The sequence below is a fragment of the Sminthopsis crassicaudata genome, chromosome 2 (genome assembly GCF_048593235.1).
Source record: "Sminthopsis crassicaudata isolate SCR6 chromosome 2, ASM4859323v1, whole genome shotgun sequence".
Lineage (NCBI taxonomy): Eukaryota > Metazoa > Chordata > Mammalia > Dasyuromorphia > Dasyuridae > Sminthopsis > Sminthopsis crassicaudata.
In genome coordinates this window covers 3,060,490-3,076,962 of record NC_133618.1, presented here as the reverse complement: position 1 = coordinate 3,076,962, position 16,473 = coordinate 3,060,490, and the positions used below count along the sequence as shown (strand labels likewise).

The window sequence follows — 16,473 nt, the reverse complement described above, 5'->3', positions numbered from 1 at the left end:
TGTGAGCTAGCATTGCTTCTTCTGACCCGAATGACAAATTGGGAAATCTGTTTAAAAGAATTACACACATATATATATATATTTCATATATATTCATATTATATATTTACATTATATTTAACAAGATACTTTAAGATTTAAGGGCTAGATTTTATTTCTTCCTTATTTATCTATTTATTCTATTACCATTGAGTTGGAGTTTCCCCCCTGAAAATGGATCAATTAACTTTTTTGTTTCATGAAGTTTTCATTCATGATTTCTTGAAACACAGCTCCAGTAAACCAGGCTTTGATAAATCCAATTGGGATTCAAATGGAGCCACTCACTCGGACTCACTGATTGGCCAATAGTAGGTCCTAACCCAAATCTTACTTGTTCATTGTATCTCCTCTGGAACTGGAATTGAATCAGCCCCAATCACCAATTCAAGAGGGATGGACTTCAGCCTGAGGTAAAAGGTCAGGGCTTCAACCTTGATTGATGGTGGACTGTTAGGAACAGTATGGAAGTGTTTAGCCCGTCTCTTCAGTGCGGAGTAGATGAGAGGCCCAGAAGTCTTTGGCCCATAAACAGCCTTCAGGGCATCATAAAAGCATTTTGGAGTGTCCCCTCAGTGATTATCAGTATAAAAGTCAGTTTCATGTGTCTCCTTCCTTACTGAACCAAGGAATCCTGCATCCCTCTTCTAAGCGCTGCTTGCCTTTAATGGAGTTAAGTATCAGCTTCTTAGGAACAGATGAACTCTCTTGCTGCTACACCCGGTGCGCTCATTGGCAGATTCTTTATTCCCCCATCATTTTCCTCTTGATGATTGCGAGTGTTCTCCCGCAGATGACAACAGCAGTGCTGTCCACCAGATCTCTGAAAGCGGCCACTCCTTTTCTGCTCCTGAGAGGGGTTTGGAAGCCTGACCCTCCCACACACACACACACACCCCACACTCATGCCCCTTGTAGTGATCCCATGGGAGGGGGAGCGTGATACTCCCCTCATCCTGTAGCCTGACAGGGTGCTCTCATCCCCCTGCTGGAGCTGGAAGGAGGGGTCCTCTGGGCTCCGTCCCTGCCCCAGCTCCTCTCCCCTGCATCTCCGGAGCCTTCTCGGCTCCCCCTCGGCGCTCCTTATCACCTCGAGTTCCGGATCACCATGGTCAGCTCTAGCGTTCCTCTTTGGCGCCACGTTCCCGGCACTCTGGGCTCCTTGCTAGTCACCAGAGCCTCCAGCTCCAAGGAGAGCTGAGCCCAGAGAGCCCACAATCTAATTGGGGGAAGAGTGACTAGAGAACTGGAGGCGGGACTCCAGCCTGAGAACTGGAGGCTCAGATCTCAGAACAGCTAGGAGACACTGGGCCGCTCACAGCGGCAACTTGCCTCAGTTTCCCCAAACGAGCCGGGGAGACCACGGCTGAGAATCAGACATGAGATAAGGCCAGAGTTTGTTGAAAAGGTTTATTAATGCATCTTGTCAGAGAGAGAAAGGTACAGACCCCAGAGCCTGGCAGGCCATGGGCCCGGGGCCTCCCACCGGGCCACCCATCGGGGCAGGAAGGGGCGGGGCCAAGGCATCCGGAGGCCCTGGGGAGTTCTGGCTCTGGCCCGGCCCCGTCCGGGTCGGCGTCCAGAGCCCCTCCTGTGAAATCAATGCACTTAAACCAAACATCAACCACAACAAAGCCCAAAGTCCACTCTACAAATGCCCCCCTCCCCCCAACATCCCATAATACTCATAAAGAACAAGGGTTCAAGCAATCAGAAAACAGGCCGTAGTGTGTGCAGGTGGGCCGGGGAGTGCGGGGGGCTCCGGCAGCCCAAAGGGAGCCCAGGGCGGGCACAGCGTCCCTGGCCAGGCCATCAGGCCGGGATGTACGGAGGGGGCGGCTCCTTCTCGGGCATCTTCACCGCCGTCTCATACGTGGGCAGGATGTACTGGGGAGGAAGGAGGCGGAGCCATTAGAGTTCCCCTCTGAGGGAGCCGTTCTGGGGGGCACGTGCCCCGAGAAGCTCGAGAAGTTGGGGGGCCCAGGCGGGAGCTCCGTGACCTGTTTTGTCCTCTCTACCACCTCTCCTCCCCTGGGCACCCCCCATGCCCTTCCACAGCCCTACCCATGCGGGGCAGGAAAAGGGGGGCTGGCTGTGGTCCGGGGAAGCCGAGCACAGAACGAGGTGCTCCAGCTATGCCAAACGGGGGACCCAATCTACAAGTGACTCCCAGAGTTCAGGAGTCAAAGTGTGCAGCAATACCTGGCACACAGCAGGCACTTAACAAATGAGCCTTGGATCCAGAAAGAGGCCGCCAGGGATAAGGAGCAGCAAAGCCGGGCAGGAGACGGGGAGGCCACAGCCGCCGGTTCCCATAGTGACCTCTGTCCCCCCTAACTGCCCACCAGGGGGCTGAGTGGGGCTTCACATCACATCCGGGCCAGGGGGGGACAGGCAGCAGGGCGGGACTTCCCACAGCCCGCCCCCTGCAGGCTCCTCAGGAGCAGGGGCTCAAGTTCAGAGGGCCCCACCCACAGGTCCCCTGAGCAGGCCTCGCGGCTGAATGAATTCCAACCGTCCCCTGCACCTCTGACAGCCCCAGGCTTAGCCCCTGCCCAGAGGGGCCTGGGGGAGGCCCTGCCCCCAGCCTCACCTGCAGAGAAGCCTCGAAGGCCGGGTACACCGCGATCTCGGGGAGGTTTCTGTGTGTGATGTACTTGTAGCAGTTCCAGACACAATTGATGAGATAAGCCTGAGAAGAGAAGGGGAGCCCCGTCACCCCAGAAGCCAAACACTCCCAATTTCCTGGGCCAGGGCCTTGTCAGTGCACCCAGGTGATTTCTCAGGCCACTCCCGGCCCTCATCCCTGGCCCCCTGCTCCCACTTCCCACCCTCAGCCCCGCGTTGTCCAGGGGTCATCGCTGGATGTGGCCGAAGTCTCTGCTGTGGTGTCTCTTGGAAGAGACCAGAGGGCCAGGCTGGGCCACAAGCCCAGGGGCAGATGGGGGCGGGGATGCCAGTCGCCCACCTTAAAAATGATGAACAGGGTGAAGAAGACAAGGATCAGGAAGAGAAGGCAGCTCGAGTCCAGAGCCAGCAGGTCGTCCTTGTAGGGGAAGGGAGGCTGTGGGGAAGGCAACGGCTGTGAGCGCCCCCTGCCGGGCAGGGCAGAACCTCCCCTTCATGCACCCAGGGGCCCAAGGCCAATGTCCCTGGCTTTCTGGGGTCTGCAAGGGAGGGGGGCCTCCATATTTCTGCAGGGGACGCCCCCCAGCCCTGCCGCCTTCCTATCCCCCATCACGTGGCCTGGCCCCCCCTGCCAATGGGGGTGGGGCTTCAGCTTTCTGGAGCTCCAGATGAGGCTGGGCTGGCTCAGGGGGAGCCCAAAGGTGGGCAGCAGCCCCTCTCACCCCCAGGTGCTAACCCCAGCACTGTGCCAGCCCGAGACCAAAGTCACTAATGCCCCGGCCTGGCTCCAGGACAAGCCCAAGGCCACGGGGCCTTCTGGCCCTCCGTCTCCTCTGTGAGGTCGCCTCCAGCCCCGTGACCCAGCACCAAGGATCAGCCTCCAACGGGTCCCACCCGGACCCTCCAGCTGGGGTCAGGAGGCACTCGTTAAAAGGAAGCAAAGAAAAGCCAAGGTCATCACCAAGGGTGACTGCCGGTCCCGCCCCCACCAGTGGATACTCACGAGCTGGTCCAGGTAGTCTTTGATTTTGGGCAGATAAGTGAGCGAGCTGATGGCCACGAGGCAGCTGAGGACGAAGTCAAAGAGCCGGTAGCAGAGGAAGGGGATCAGCCAGCCCACGCGATGCTGCCGGAGGAAGACTAGTCGGGCCACTGGGGAAGACTCCGGACCAGGGGCCGCCCCTCCCCCAGCACCAGCTTTGAACTGTCCCCTCCCCTAGCACTTGGGACAGTGGTCACACTGACTCAGAAAGACCCCTTCCAGCCCCGGGCCCTGAGGGCCCCCGACTCCCCATAGCAGGAGCCGAGCCATGCCCTCCGGAGAGCGGCCCCCCGACCCCACGCTCCCACCACCAATGGGGGCCCCAAAGGTCAGTGACAGACAGAAAGGGGGCGGGCACTCACAGCAGCGGCTCCATAGACCATCATGGCGCTGATGGTGAACATGAGCAGCGAGAAGGCAAAGAGGACGCAGGCGTTCTCTAAAGACAAACACAACCACAAGGGGTCAGCAAAATCCACAGAGTTCCCCCAGCCCCACGTCAGGGGACAGCGAGCTCGGCCAGCCAGGCCCAGGCTCCTCATGGCCCTGAGCCCCCCCTCTGCCACAGATGCAGGGGCTTTGGTCCCCGAAGACCCAGACGGGGGTGTCAGGCTCAGTCTCCGGGGCCCCTCCTGAGCATCCGAGGGCTGGAGGCCCCGGATGCCAATCTGACCCTCAGACACAAGGCACTCCCTCTGACTCAGTTTTCCCAACTCTAAAATGAAAAGACAAAACAGCTCCCTCCCCAGTGGTTCAGCACTTGGCACACAGGAGGTGCTTAGCTGCCAGTTCTCCTCCTGCCCAGAAGTGGGCAGCGTGGCACAGTGCCAGCCCCCTTAGCGTTCCTTGTCCATGGGCACTTGCTCGGGCCGTCTCCTGCTGGAGCTTTTCTCCCTCAGCGAGCCTCCTGGCAGTCTTTCTGCCAACCCTTGGGACCCATTTCCAGGATACAGATGCCCAACCGGTCAGGTCACGACAGAGACGTAACAACTGGACAACAGGCCCATGACCAAGAAGCCTGGACCCTTCACTGCCACGTGTCTGTGCCCCCAGGCCATGGCTTAGCGGGGTGCCATGGATGAGAAGCAGAGTGCAGACTGGCAGGGTGCCAGCCCCGTGGGACCCAAAGGTACTGGGGAAGGAACAGCCCACTTGTGCGCCAAGCCACCCTGGGCCATTTCCTTCCCAGTGAGAGTTCTCCGAGATGCCCAGGGACAATCACACAGAGCTCCCCTGAAACACACTTGGTAAGACAAAGGGGAGAAAGGCAAGGAGCCTCAGGTGGCTGATGAGCAGCTTCAGGACCGTCCACACACAGCCACGCCCTCAGCGCCCACCAGAGGAAGGGGCCACGCCCGGAGCAGAGCCTCCCACTTACCAGCCATCCTTTCTGAGGAGTAGTAATTCCCGATGACTTCATACTGAAGGTTGACAGTGGCCACCGTATTGGGGTGAGTCACCTCCACGGTCAGCAGGATTCCCACCAGCAGATTCACCACCTGGGGGAGAAAGGGCCGGCTCAGCTACCCCCAAACCTGGTCAGGCCCCTCCGGGGCCATCGGAGCCTCGCGGTCCGTGGAAGCCATTCCTTCTAACTGGGACCATTCTATGTGATCCTGGCCCAGCCGGGCAGAGCGCCAGAACTCAGACCGAGAACGGGGAGGGCCCGGGCTCGGCCTGGCTCCCTGCACACTTGACCTGCTTCGGGCTCGGATTCCTCCTCTGCAATACAAAGGGAAGGAGTGAAAGGGAGCAAGGGCTGCTAGAGCGCCCACAAAGGTGATCTCAACAGATCGTCCCAACACCTCTGGGAGGGAGGTGCCTCTGTGATCCCCATTTTACAGATGAAGAGATGAGGCAGGCAGAAATTTGGTGACTTGTCCAAAGTCACTCAACTAAGAAGTTTCTGAGGCTGGATTTGAATTCAGGTCCCCCAGAGGTGTGACTTGAGGACCCAATGGGACAGAGGGTCTGAAGCCTCCTAAACCACCCACAGGAGCTAAGAGCTGTGGCCATTTTGTCACTGTCGCCAGACCCGCACCCCCACCGAACATCGAAAACTCCATGAGAATTGAGAGCTGACATTTGTTGCGGGTTCTGGCCAAGGCTGGAGCTCAGTTATAGAGCTGGCCAAATCAAGCTCCCAAGGGCTTTGTTTCTCCACCCAAAAGATATTTGTATTTATCTCCCCTACATACATTTCCTTTATTAAGAAAGAAAAAAGGATTACGCACTCAGAAGGTATGCTATTACACTGCATTTTCAAGAAAATTCATCTACTTGGTGAAGAATATTTTAACTCTGAAGTCATGAGGGTAAAAAACATGAAAAAAAGAGCAATACAATAATTACCCATGCAGATGCTTTGTAAATAAAAAGCTTTATTAAAAAAAAAATTTTTTTTAAGAGCAATACAATAATTCCATGGTGCAAAAGTTGCCCTGAAGACAGAGAAAAGCCAACAGTGAAACAAGGCCTGGGGATTTCATACTATTATTCTCAATTAACAAATCCCCTTTTAGAAAAAGAAAATGAACAACTCAAGTCAGACCCAAAGCCTCGGGAGCCGTGGAAGTGCTAAAAGCTGTAAGGATTCTCTCTGTACACGATCCGGTACAGAGAATAACGTGCTGGCCTGACCAGGATGCCCATCTCTGCCCCAAATAGGTCAGAGGCCCTCCCATCTGCAGCCCCAGAACCCAAGCTCAGATACTAGAGGGCGGCCCCTGCTGGCCTGCCCCCCATCTCCTACGTCACTCTCCAAGCTGACAAACCCCAATGGAGCCTTGAGGAATTAGAGGGACTGGGGGGTGGGCCTGTTAGGATGGGGCGGCTCTGTGGGAGGTACCAGGCCTTCTCTTTCACCACTACCCACAGGCTGCTGCTCCCAGAGAGCCTGCCGGCTTTCCCCAAAAGGCTCAAGGATTCTGGACACAGGCAGGCTTCCCCCTTGTGGTCGAAGCTGAGCACGCTTTAAATGATGGTTCATGCCACGTGGAGGCCCTTCGTATTCTCTACAGGGAGTGGATGCCACGAGATGCATCTTTGTGCCAGCCTAGCCAGCTTCAGCCCCTGGAACGGGCAGGAGGCACAGCATGTACTATTGGCCAGAGCTGTAGCCAAGAGCTGGAATGCCGGGGTGAAGGGAGGTCCCCATTCCTTGGGCTTGTTTCACTTAATTTCTGTTGCCCACAGAAAAGCAGAGGCCCACATCTGATGAGGGATTTTTGTACCAAGCTACGTGCCAGGCCCTGTGCTAAATCCTGGGGTTACCCAAAGAGACAAAACACCTCCTGCCCCCCAGGGGCTTACAATCAAGCAGGGACACAAGCAAAGCTCTGAACAAACGAGCTACGGACAAAAACGGGAAGGTAAATGAGGAGGGGTCAGGGAGGCTTTCTGGAGATGGGCTTGAACTTGGACTTTGATGCCAGGGAGGTCAGAAGTGGGAGCAGGGAGTGCAGAGAGGAGAGCACTGCAGGCAGGGGGAAGCTGGAGAAGGGCCGAGTCAACAGATCAGTGTCGATGTGCATTTAAGAAGCACCTACTATGTGCCAGGCACTGTACTAAGTAATGGGAATACAAAGACGGGCAGAATAGCCCTTCTACCCAAGGAGCCCTCAGACTATGGGGGAGATGATATGCAAACCACCGGACACACATGAAATATAGACACGGTCGCTGTGAGCAATCTGAGAGAAGGCCCTTATTCTAGGGGGCATCCACAGGACTCAAAAGCCCAGAAACGGAGAGGAAGGAGAAGGTCGCAGCTGAGAAAACGAGCAAGGATTTGGCTGGCATCGTCAACAGGGTGCAGACAGCAGACTGGCAAGGAAAGAAAGGGACACGCCATGAAGGGTTTTGTATACTGGATTCTGGAGGGGACGGGGAGACCGGGGTCAGAGCTGCTCTTCACAAAGGTCACCTGGCGGCCGAATGGAGGAGGGACTGGAGACAGGCTGAATCTGGCAGAGTCATGACATCAGAGGGGAGAAGGGCCATAATCTAGAGATGGAATGAAGGGTCCTCAACAGACCTAGAACAACAACTAGAAAGGGGAAAGGATATGAGGGATGAGAGAGAAATCCAAGAAAGGCATAGGTTGTGAGGGATGAGAGAGGGAGAAATCCAAGAAAGGGATGGGATGTGAGGGATGAGAGAGAGGGAAAAATCCAGAAAGGGACAGGATGTGAGAGATGAGAGAAAGGGAGAAATCCAAGAAAGGGATGGGATGTGAGGGATGAGAGAGAGGGAAAAATCTAAGTGAAGATCTGGTTTGTAAACCTGAATGACTGGCAAGTGACTTAACCAGTCTGCCTCAGTTTCTTCATCTCTTCAATGGGGATCATAATGACGCCTGCCTCCCAAGGTAGTTGTGAAAATATTTGAAAATACTCACACATGACATGACAAATGTCAGTTATTGGAAATATCATCAACTAGCATTTATAGTTTTAAACTTTGCAAAGTATGTTACAATTTAACCTCACTAGTCTCTCACAACCACCCTGGGAGTTAGGTGACATTATCCTCACTTACAGGTGAAGAAACCGAAGTAAAAAGAGGCTGACTTACTCAGGGACACCCTGCCAAAGTGTTTCAAACAGGATTTGAACTCAAGTCTGACTCCAGGTCTGGCATTCTGTCACAATGGTGCCAACTTAGCAGAGGTTCTGAGGAAAAGATCAGTTTAGTTTGACCATGTTGAATGAGACTGAAGATCAGGAAATATATATATATATATATATATATATATATATATATATATATATATATATATATATGTGTGTGTGTGTGTGTGTATATATATATATATAAGCTGGATAAATGGCTCAGAATCATCAGCATGGAGATGGCCTGATGGGAGGCGAAGGCAGGCAAGTCAGAACCCTAGGCAAGAAGAGGCTCAGGAAAACCTAGGAAGAAGGCACACAAGGACAGAGAAAGGAGTCTGTGTGTATATGGCACTCACCATGAGGAGCTCCACAGGACCATGTTAGGCACAAGTCTGGCCGAATGGAGATAAGTTAGAAAATACTGACCCTCACAAGGCCCTTCCAAAAGCATGCTGGGTAAAGAACAAACAAGCCTCTGAGCCTGGGCATCTCTTCAAGCTTTCGGGAAAGAGCCCCAGGCAGCTGAGTATTCCCCAATCTCTGGACACAGGGTTGCTAAGCCGTAAGGATCCTTCCTGCCTGTGAATGTCTGGAACATTCTGCTTGACCCCTTAAGACACTACAGCCCAGTCCCAGAGGACTCATGATGAACTAAACAATCCGCCTCCAGAGAAAGAACTGATAGTGTCTGAATACAGACTGAAGCATGCTATTTTCCCTTTTTTACTTACTTTTCTTGAACAAAGTTAACTAATATGGAAATGTTTTACATTACTGCACACATATAACTTATGATTGACATACACACAAATATATGTCTATATATATATGTTCATACATGCATATAAAACCTGTATTGGAGAGGGAAGGTAGCGGGAGAGAATTTGGAACTCAAAATTCAAAAGGAAAAAAAAATGTTAAAAATTGGTTTTTTTATATCATTAAATAGTATACTTTGGTCTGTATTCAGACACCATCAGATCTTTCTCATTGTATTGCAGAGAATAGCTAAGCAGATCAAAAACAGGCTATTGCAACAGTCCAAGGTAGGAGCAGTGTCAAAGGAGAGAAAGGGACCTACTGGAAAGATGCTGCAGAGGTGAAATCCATAAGAGATGCTGCAGAGATGAAACCCCCAAAATATGCTGCAGAGGTGCAAGCTACAAGACATAATGCAGACTTACAAGCTACAAGGAATGGTACAGAGATGAAACCCCCAGGAGATGCTGCAGAGTGCAATCTATAAGAGATGCCGCAGAGGTGAAATTCTCAAGAAATGATGCAGAGATGAAACTCTCAAGAGATGCTGCAGAGGTGAAACCCCCAGGAGATGCTGCTGAGTGCAATCTACAAGAAATGATGCAGAGATGAAACCCTCAGGAGATGCTGCTGAATGCAATCTACAAGAAATGCTGCAGAGGTGAAATCCACAAGAGATTCTGAAGAGTTACAAGCTACATAAGATGATGCAGAAATGAAAGCCCCAGGAGAGGCTTCAGAGTGCCATCCACAATAGAGACTGCAGAACGGAAATTAACAGGCCTTGGCGACAGCTCAAATATGGGTGATGAGGGAAAGCAGGGAGTCAAGCAAGTCTTAGTGACTGAAACGGGAAGTGTAGTGTTCTGGTTAATTTTCTGGAGGTCTTGGACCAGCCTGCCTTTCAGCTTAGTAATCACCTCAAGAACAGCCAGGGATAAAGTCCAAATTCTTTATTATCTCTGTCACAGTCTAGTTTCCTTGCCTGGGGCCTGGGCCAGCTTTCTTGAGGTCCTCCGGAATGTGTCTTGGTTTCTGTGGAGGAAACAGGAGGACCACCACCATGGTCTCTGTCTTGAAGTCTGTCTCAGTCTGAGGGCTTGTGCTCCAGCTTCCAGCCACCACAAAGGTGGGAGAGGAAATGAATCTCTCTGGCTGAGTTTGTCCCAGCTTATATGCTGTATACTCAGTATAAACCATTATATAATCCAGTATAAATCATTATATCACTAGGAAACCATTATTTGTTGTAAGATTAAATCAATCATGCTGAACTAGAGAACTATTAATCACCATGCTAAACTAGATAACCATTGTCTTATCAATTCCACTGACTTAACACCTTGTGAGAATCCTTGTTTCAAGTACAGTTTTGGCCCCTAAGAGGGAAGTGGTACACTTACTGGTAACAGGGACTTTTAAATAGGGAGAGAGGACACTGAAAAATGAATGAAAATGTATTAATGCTTGAATAGAAATTCCTGAAGGCTCAAGGGCAGAGAAAAGAGAGGTAGAGCTGAAGTAAAAGGGAAAAAGGATAGTAAAGTTTCAGGAGCAGGGGAAGCTTACTTTCAGTCAACTGGGATTCAGTATCCTGAAAATAAGAGAATACGAGGGGATAGGAGCTTTTGAGTCAATGGGAACGAATCTAGGCAAAGTAACAAAATATGGGAATAGTTCTGCTGATGATGGAAGATAACTGGAATGGTCTCTCCAGCTAATTAATTAATTTATTTCTTCGGTACCATACCAACCTACCAAAGAACTATTTTATAGTTAGAAAAATTACAACAAAAATCCCTCTGGAGGTACAAGAGGCCAAGATTCAAGGGAATCACTGAATAAAAAAGTGGAGAAGGCACTAGAACCAACTATTACAAAGTGGTAATCATCTAAAAATGTAGTACTAGCTAAGAAACTAGCTAAGATTAGTGAGATCAAATGGGAACGGGATATACAGAAGTAAACAGTTATGGTTACCTAGTGTATAATAAACCCAAAGATTCCAGTAAATAGGGCAAGAACTCAACATTTGACAAACATTACTGAGAAAGCAGAAACTAAGAATAGACCAACATCTCATCATACATGCCCAGAGAAGGTCAACATGGGTACAATTTGGATAAAAAGGATGATATCACAAACAACTTAGAGGCACATAAAAGAAATTATTTGCCTTAGCTATGGAGGACAGAAAAGTTCATGATCTAACAAGAGACAGAAAGGCTCACAGGAAGTCAAGTAGATAATTTTGATCATATGAAATTACAATTTTTTAAACAAAACCAATGCAATCAAAATTAAAAAGAAACTGGGAAGAAATTTTATTGTAAGTTTCTCTGATAAAAGCTTCATTTCTCAAATATATAGGTAAGTGAGCCAAATTTGAAAAAAGCCATAATCCAATTGATAAATGGTAACAGATATGAACAGGCAGTTTTCAAAAGAAGAAACAAAAGCTATCAATAATTATATGAAAAAAAAAGTTCTAAATCCTAACAATTAGAGAACTGCAAATTAAAATAATTCCAAGGTACTACCTCACACCCATTAGTTTAGCTAATATAACCAAAAAGGAAAATAACACATGTTAAAGAAAAAGGAAGTACATTCATCCATTGTTGGTAGAGTTGTGAACTGGTACAATCACTCTGAAAAAGTTTGGAACTATGTCCAAAGGACTAAAAAACTGCATGCCCTTTATCCCAACAATATCTTTATAAAACCAGTCCTCCAAAGAGATCAATGGAAGAGAAAAAGGACCTACATTTATAAAAAAAAAATTTAGCAGCAATTTTGGTGGGGACAAAAAAAACTGGACGTTGAGGGGATGGATACCCAGCGATTGGGGATCGGCTGAATAATTTGTGGTATACTACGACTGAAATACTGTTGTACTAGAAGAAATTAGGAGCAAGATTTCAGAAAAGCCTGGGAAAGAATGATGCAAAGTGAGTGAAATGAGCAGAAACGGGAGAACATTGTACATGGCGACAGCGATGTTGTACAAGGATCAGCTGTAAATGACTTAGCTACTCTGGAACTATGAAGTCTGATGCTTTGTCTCTAAGACCAGAAGGCAGCTAACATCCTGGGTATCATGAAGTGGATCAGTCTATACTCGCGTACTCATAGTATTACCATGGCCCACTAACCCTGGCTAATATGAACACAACACTTGCTTTTCGGTTTGCCAAACGCCGTATATATCCTCAAAACAACACTGAGAGGGCCGTGCCATTATTGTTACCCCCATTTCACAAATGAACAAGGCCAATGAAAATATGTGGCTTTAACACCCTGAGTCTCAGAATCCAAGTCTGAAAATTCACTGGGAGGCCCATATAAATGATGATGTGTAGCATCTGTATTTTAATTACAGCATTTCCTGATGTGATCCTGAGCAATTCTTTTCCAGAAGGCCGCTAACCTATGATGCTGCTAAAAGCATTTATGTAAGGGCTAACCTTTAGAGCAATCTCAAACTCTGAAAAGCAGTCACCCGTTTGTGCTCTGAAGGAACTTCAGCAAAAGCTACTTCCCTCCTCTTGGCTCTGCTGCATCCTGTTCCTGACCCACAAGACATCTCATCACTCGGCGCCACCATAGGTTGGTAGCATCCCCCTTCTGTTTCCCAGGGGCCTACTTTGCCTCGAGTTCAATGCTTGCTGTACAGTGTAGGGCCACTTCCTCTGTACCTTCTCAGGACTGGTCCTCGCAGACCCAGGATGCTGGCCTCCAGGGAGCAATGCCATCAGCTTCTCGGACCGTTTCAAACACCAAAAGGGAATGTGAGGAGACCAGCTTCCGCTGAGACTTTCTAGGACAGTTTCTTCAATGAAATAGTTTCACAAATGTTAAATTGGGATTCAATAAGCCAGTCCTTGCGGCACTAGTAATTAACAATGCAAAGAAAACAGATTTTTCAAAATTTCAAGCAATTGCTAAGTTTCTAAAGTCATGGGTCAGATAAAAAGGGAAAAGGAATAGCAAAGAGCCACAGCTGTGAGGGCAACTCTGACTTCAGGACCACGAGGGACTTCCTGCTGGAGGAAACTGTCGTGGAAGGTCTGCATCTTCTCGACATGGCCAGGACGAGACCTTCCTGCATCTGCTCAGGGCCCTAGCCACTCTCCTACATTGTCTCTCTGTGGGATGTGAAACATGGAAACTTAAATTTGGGGGGTTAGAAAATAGTTTGCTTTGTTCACCTTTTAAACAAACCAAAAGGATGGAAGAAGTCCCAATGGGATGGATCCTGTTTTCTCCTTCACATTAGCTACAGCTTCCCTAGAAATACTTCTTTCTGATGCTCTAAAATTTAAAATTCACATTGAATAAACTGGCCCAAAAGATGGTCCACCACAGCAAGGAGGGATCAGGGGAGAGGGCAAAAATGGGTAAGATCAAAAGGAAGAAACCAACAATCCCGAGGTTTGGCCCAAACTCTGTCTGCTTCACAGTGACAAGGTGCCCTGCGCTGGAGGGTCCTTCCTCCAGTTCCCATCCCCTCCTTTGGGCTTGAGGGTCAGGGAGAAAATGCCAAGTGCTCCACTGGGGACCACAAAGTCCCATTTCCTGATTTTCCGTGGGTGACCCTTTTTAAGTGGGTGTCTTCTCGACAGGAATGAAGGGCTCCTTCCCCAAAGGGGGGCAGAACAGCAGCAGACAGGAGCTGTGGCCAGCTGAAGTGGGCCAGAAACTAGCCTTAAATTAAAACTTCCAGTCGGCGCTCACCCTCGCCCACGCCAGGGCCTGTCCGATGAAGGTCCATCGTTTGCTTGGCAGAGAATAACCCCGGGGTGGAAGGGGAATGTGTTTGCCCGGTGCCTGCCCGATGCCCACCGTGATCTCGTTTGGTCCCCACAAGCCCGGAGGGTGGACGCCGGCTGCCACTGCTCTCCCCGAGCCCTGGCAGAGCCGTTTGCTACTTTTATCAAACTTGCTGATGTCTTCTACAAAGCTGGAGGGAAGAGCCAATCGTGAGGCACTGACAGTTCGGAGACTCCTCGGGGGAAGTGGCAGGCTTCCACTTCGGCCAGCCCGGGTGAGTCAGCACAGGGAGGCCCGATAAGGCGGCTTCGAGGAGAGAGAAGAAGGGAAGGAGGAAGGGAAGACAAGAGGGCCCTCGCCAAGCTTCTGACCCAAGGAGGCCCCTCCTGCCCTGAGGCTCCAGGCCAAGGAGGACCGCTGCTGGGCGAGCAGGACTGTCACACATTAAATGGGGGGAGGTGCGCCCAACGTCTCCCCAGCTCCATGGTACAGGCCTCATGGACCAGGGCCCACGCCGGCTCCTTGGGGCACCCCGAGCTCATCCCCTCTCGTAGGAACCCTCCGGGTCTCTGGCAGGATCTCTGGGGAAGGCCCGGATGGCTCGGTCCCGTCTTTGGCATAATTCTGAACTCCGTCCGCACACCCTCTACAAACACCTGACCCTGCCTAACCCTGGCGAGGGAGGGCGCCACGGTGCCCAAGACAGCGTCCCCCACTTCAAAAACAAGGAAGCCCAGGCGCCGAGGCTGCAGGAAGGCAGGCCGGGCCGGCTCCTCCCCCGGGAGCTGCATTTCCATGTTCACTCTGAGCAGGCTGGGGGCGGAGGGACAAGGAGCTGTCCGGCCCTCTGGGAACTTAGAGCTTTGGAGGAAACCAGGTCTAATGCTGGGTAAATACAACTTTGTTTTTTGGGGGGGAACATCAGGACAGGCCTTTCCCTTCTTGGAATCAATGATCCATGTGCCTTTTCGGCCTGGGGGTGAGGGGGGAGCCTGGGCCCTGGAAGCTGCTGGGGAGTCTGGGAAGCGGCCCGGTGAGCCAGGGAAAGGCTCAGAGGCGGAAGACAGAAGGGGTGATGGCCGGAGGAGCAGGGGGGCCGTGGGGAGGGGGCGGCCGGGCCGGAGGGGGAGCTCCCTCACTTCCGAACAGAAGCCCATAAGGAGGGAGGTCTACCTGAACAGCCCCAGCAGAACCAGGAAGCTGCCTCCCAGGCCCCCCACGCAGCCCAGGCTCGGGGTCTTCATCCGCCGGACAAGGGCAGCTGAAAGGGGTCAGGCCGGGCCCAGGGCCCCACAGCTGTGTCTGGGGCAGGGGCCTCTCTCCCCTCCCCACCCCGGTGCGGCAAAGAATCACAGGTTTATAAACAGCAAAAGAGCCCCGTCCCCTCGCCCCCAGCCCCAGCTCAGCTTATCCAAGAATCTTCCTGGTCCAGGAGATATAAAGGAGGAAAAAAGCAGCCACCCAGAACGCAGCTGGCAAGGCCAGGCTCAGTGTGGGGGGGACGTGGGCAGGGCAGAGGACCCGAACCCCGCCCCCTCACACTCCAGAAGGGGGGAGGGGCACGCCTGTCAGCCCTCCCTCCACCCCGTGCTAAGCCCAGGGGAGACGACGTCCCACTCCCCCACCCCCCCCACCCCTGCACTGGGGGTCCAAGACCTTCCAAGATCACGGACCAGGCAGATCTCTCGGGCTGACCCAGCCCCCTTTTAACCCCAGTCACGTGCCCCGGGGCTCTCCCCCCCCCCCCACCCCATCTCTCTCCGGGCCTCGGAAGTCGTCAGCCTAAAGTCACACACAAGACCCGGACCTCATTCACCAAGCCCTCGCCTCCTAAACTCAACTCAACCAACCCCTGTACGCATGTGCTAGAATACGCGACGTTTAAAGCGGGGCAAGCCCACCGCTGCGCATGCGTGTGCCCCAAAGGTCCTATCGCCGTCACGGCGCACGCGCAATGCTCCGAGTTATTACCTCTCCCTGCCCCCGGATCCGAGCGCATGCGCACAAGCGCAGAGGCGTTAAATTTCTCCCCCACACACACACGCCCACCCCGCCCCCTCCCCTCCGCGGGCTCACCATATACCAGGTCCCCAGGATGATGGTCCCGATGCGGACATGGCAGCAGCCGCAGCACCAGGTGCTGTAAAATCGGTCCCCGCGGCTCCGTTTGAACGTCATGGGTGCGGTCGGTCGCCTACTCGGCCTCACGCCAAAGGACCGGCTTCCCCGACGTCGAGCGAGCCGACACCCTTAGTCTCCAGAGCAGCTCTGCCTCCTCCGCAGTTCCTCAGGCCGCCTCCTCCTCCAGCTTCGGCCACGCCCCCAAGTCGATGAACGCCTGCGCACCGGACAGCCCCTCGAGACCACCCCATAGGCCCCGCCCCTAACCCAGGGCCCAATGGAAAGGGACGTGAGGAGCCGGGGGGGCGGGACCCACGCGCCTCGCCCAATCCAAAGAGGTCTCGTGCGCCTGGCTCCCCTTCCCCCCGCCCTTTGGGCTGGCGTAGCGGGGCGACGGCGGTCCGTTAGTGTACGTGAAGGACGCTAGGCGTCTTCGGGGAAAGGATGGGTTTATCCCGCTGCCCCGAGTTTCCCCATTCTCCAGTTCCCGAGGGC

General features: G+C 52.2%; 1 protein-coding gene across 2 annotated transcripts; it reads right to left on the bottom strand.

Moving 5' to 3' along the window:
- Positions 1-1,435: 1,435 nt before the first annotated feature.
- Positions 1,436-16,201, bottom strand: LAPTM4A (lysosomal protein transmembrane 4 alpha). Of its 2 annotated transcripts, none has more exons than XM_074285381.1 (7): positions 15,934-16,201; positions 5,088-5,208; positions 4,072-4,148; positions 3,671-3,793; positions 3,008-3,103; positions 2,633-2,731; positions 1,436-1,926 (listed from the first exon to the last, which is right to left on the bottom strand). In XM_074285381.1, exons 1-7 carry the CDS (start codon positions 16,033-16,035, stop codon positions 1,852-1,854), a joined length of 693 nt encoding a protein of 230 aa, XP_074141482.1. In that variant the 5' UTR covers positions 16,036-16,201; the 3' UTR covers positions 1,436-1,851. The 2 variants fall into 2 exon arrangements, with proteins under 2 accessions (XP_074141482.1, XP_074141483.1); XM_074285382.1 differs by lacking the exon at positions 15,934-16,201 and adding an exon at positions 12,783-12,914.
- Positions 16,202-16,473: the final 272 nt, after the last annotated feature.

Coding starts and splice junctions, on each gene's coding strand:
- LAPTM4A (XM_074285381.1), bottom strand. CDS start 16,035: ATGACGTTCAAACGGAGCCGCGGGGACCGATTTTACAGCACCTGGTGC. Junction 5,209..15,933: donor TCCTGGGGACCTGGTATATG/GTGAGCCCGCGG, acceptor TTTCTCCCCCAG/GTGGTGAATCTGCTGGTGGG. Junction 4,149..5,087: donor CTCCTCAGAAAGGATGGCTG/GTAAGTGGGAGG, acceptor GTTTGTCTTTAG/AGAACGCCTGCGTCCTCTTT.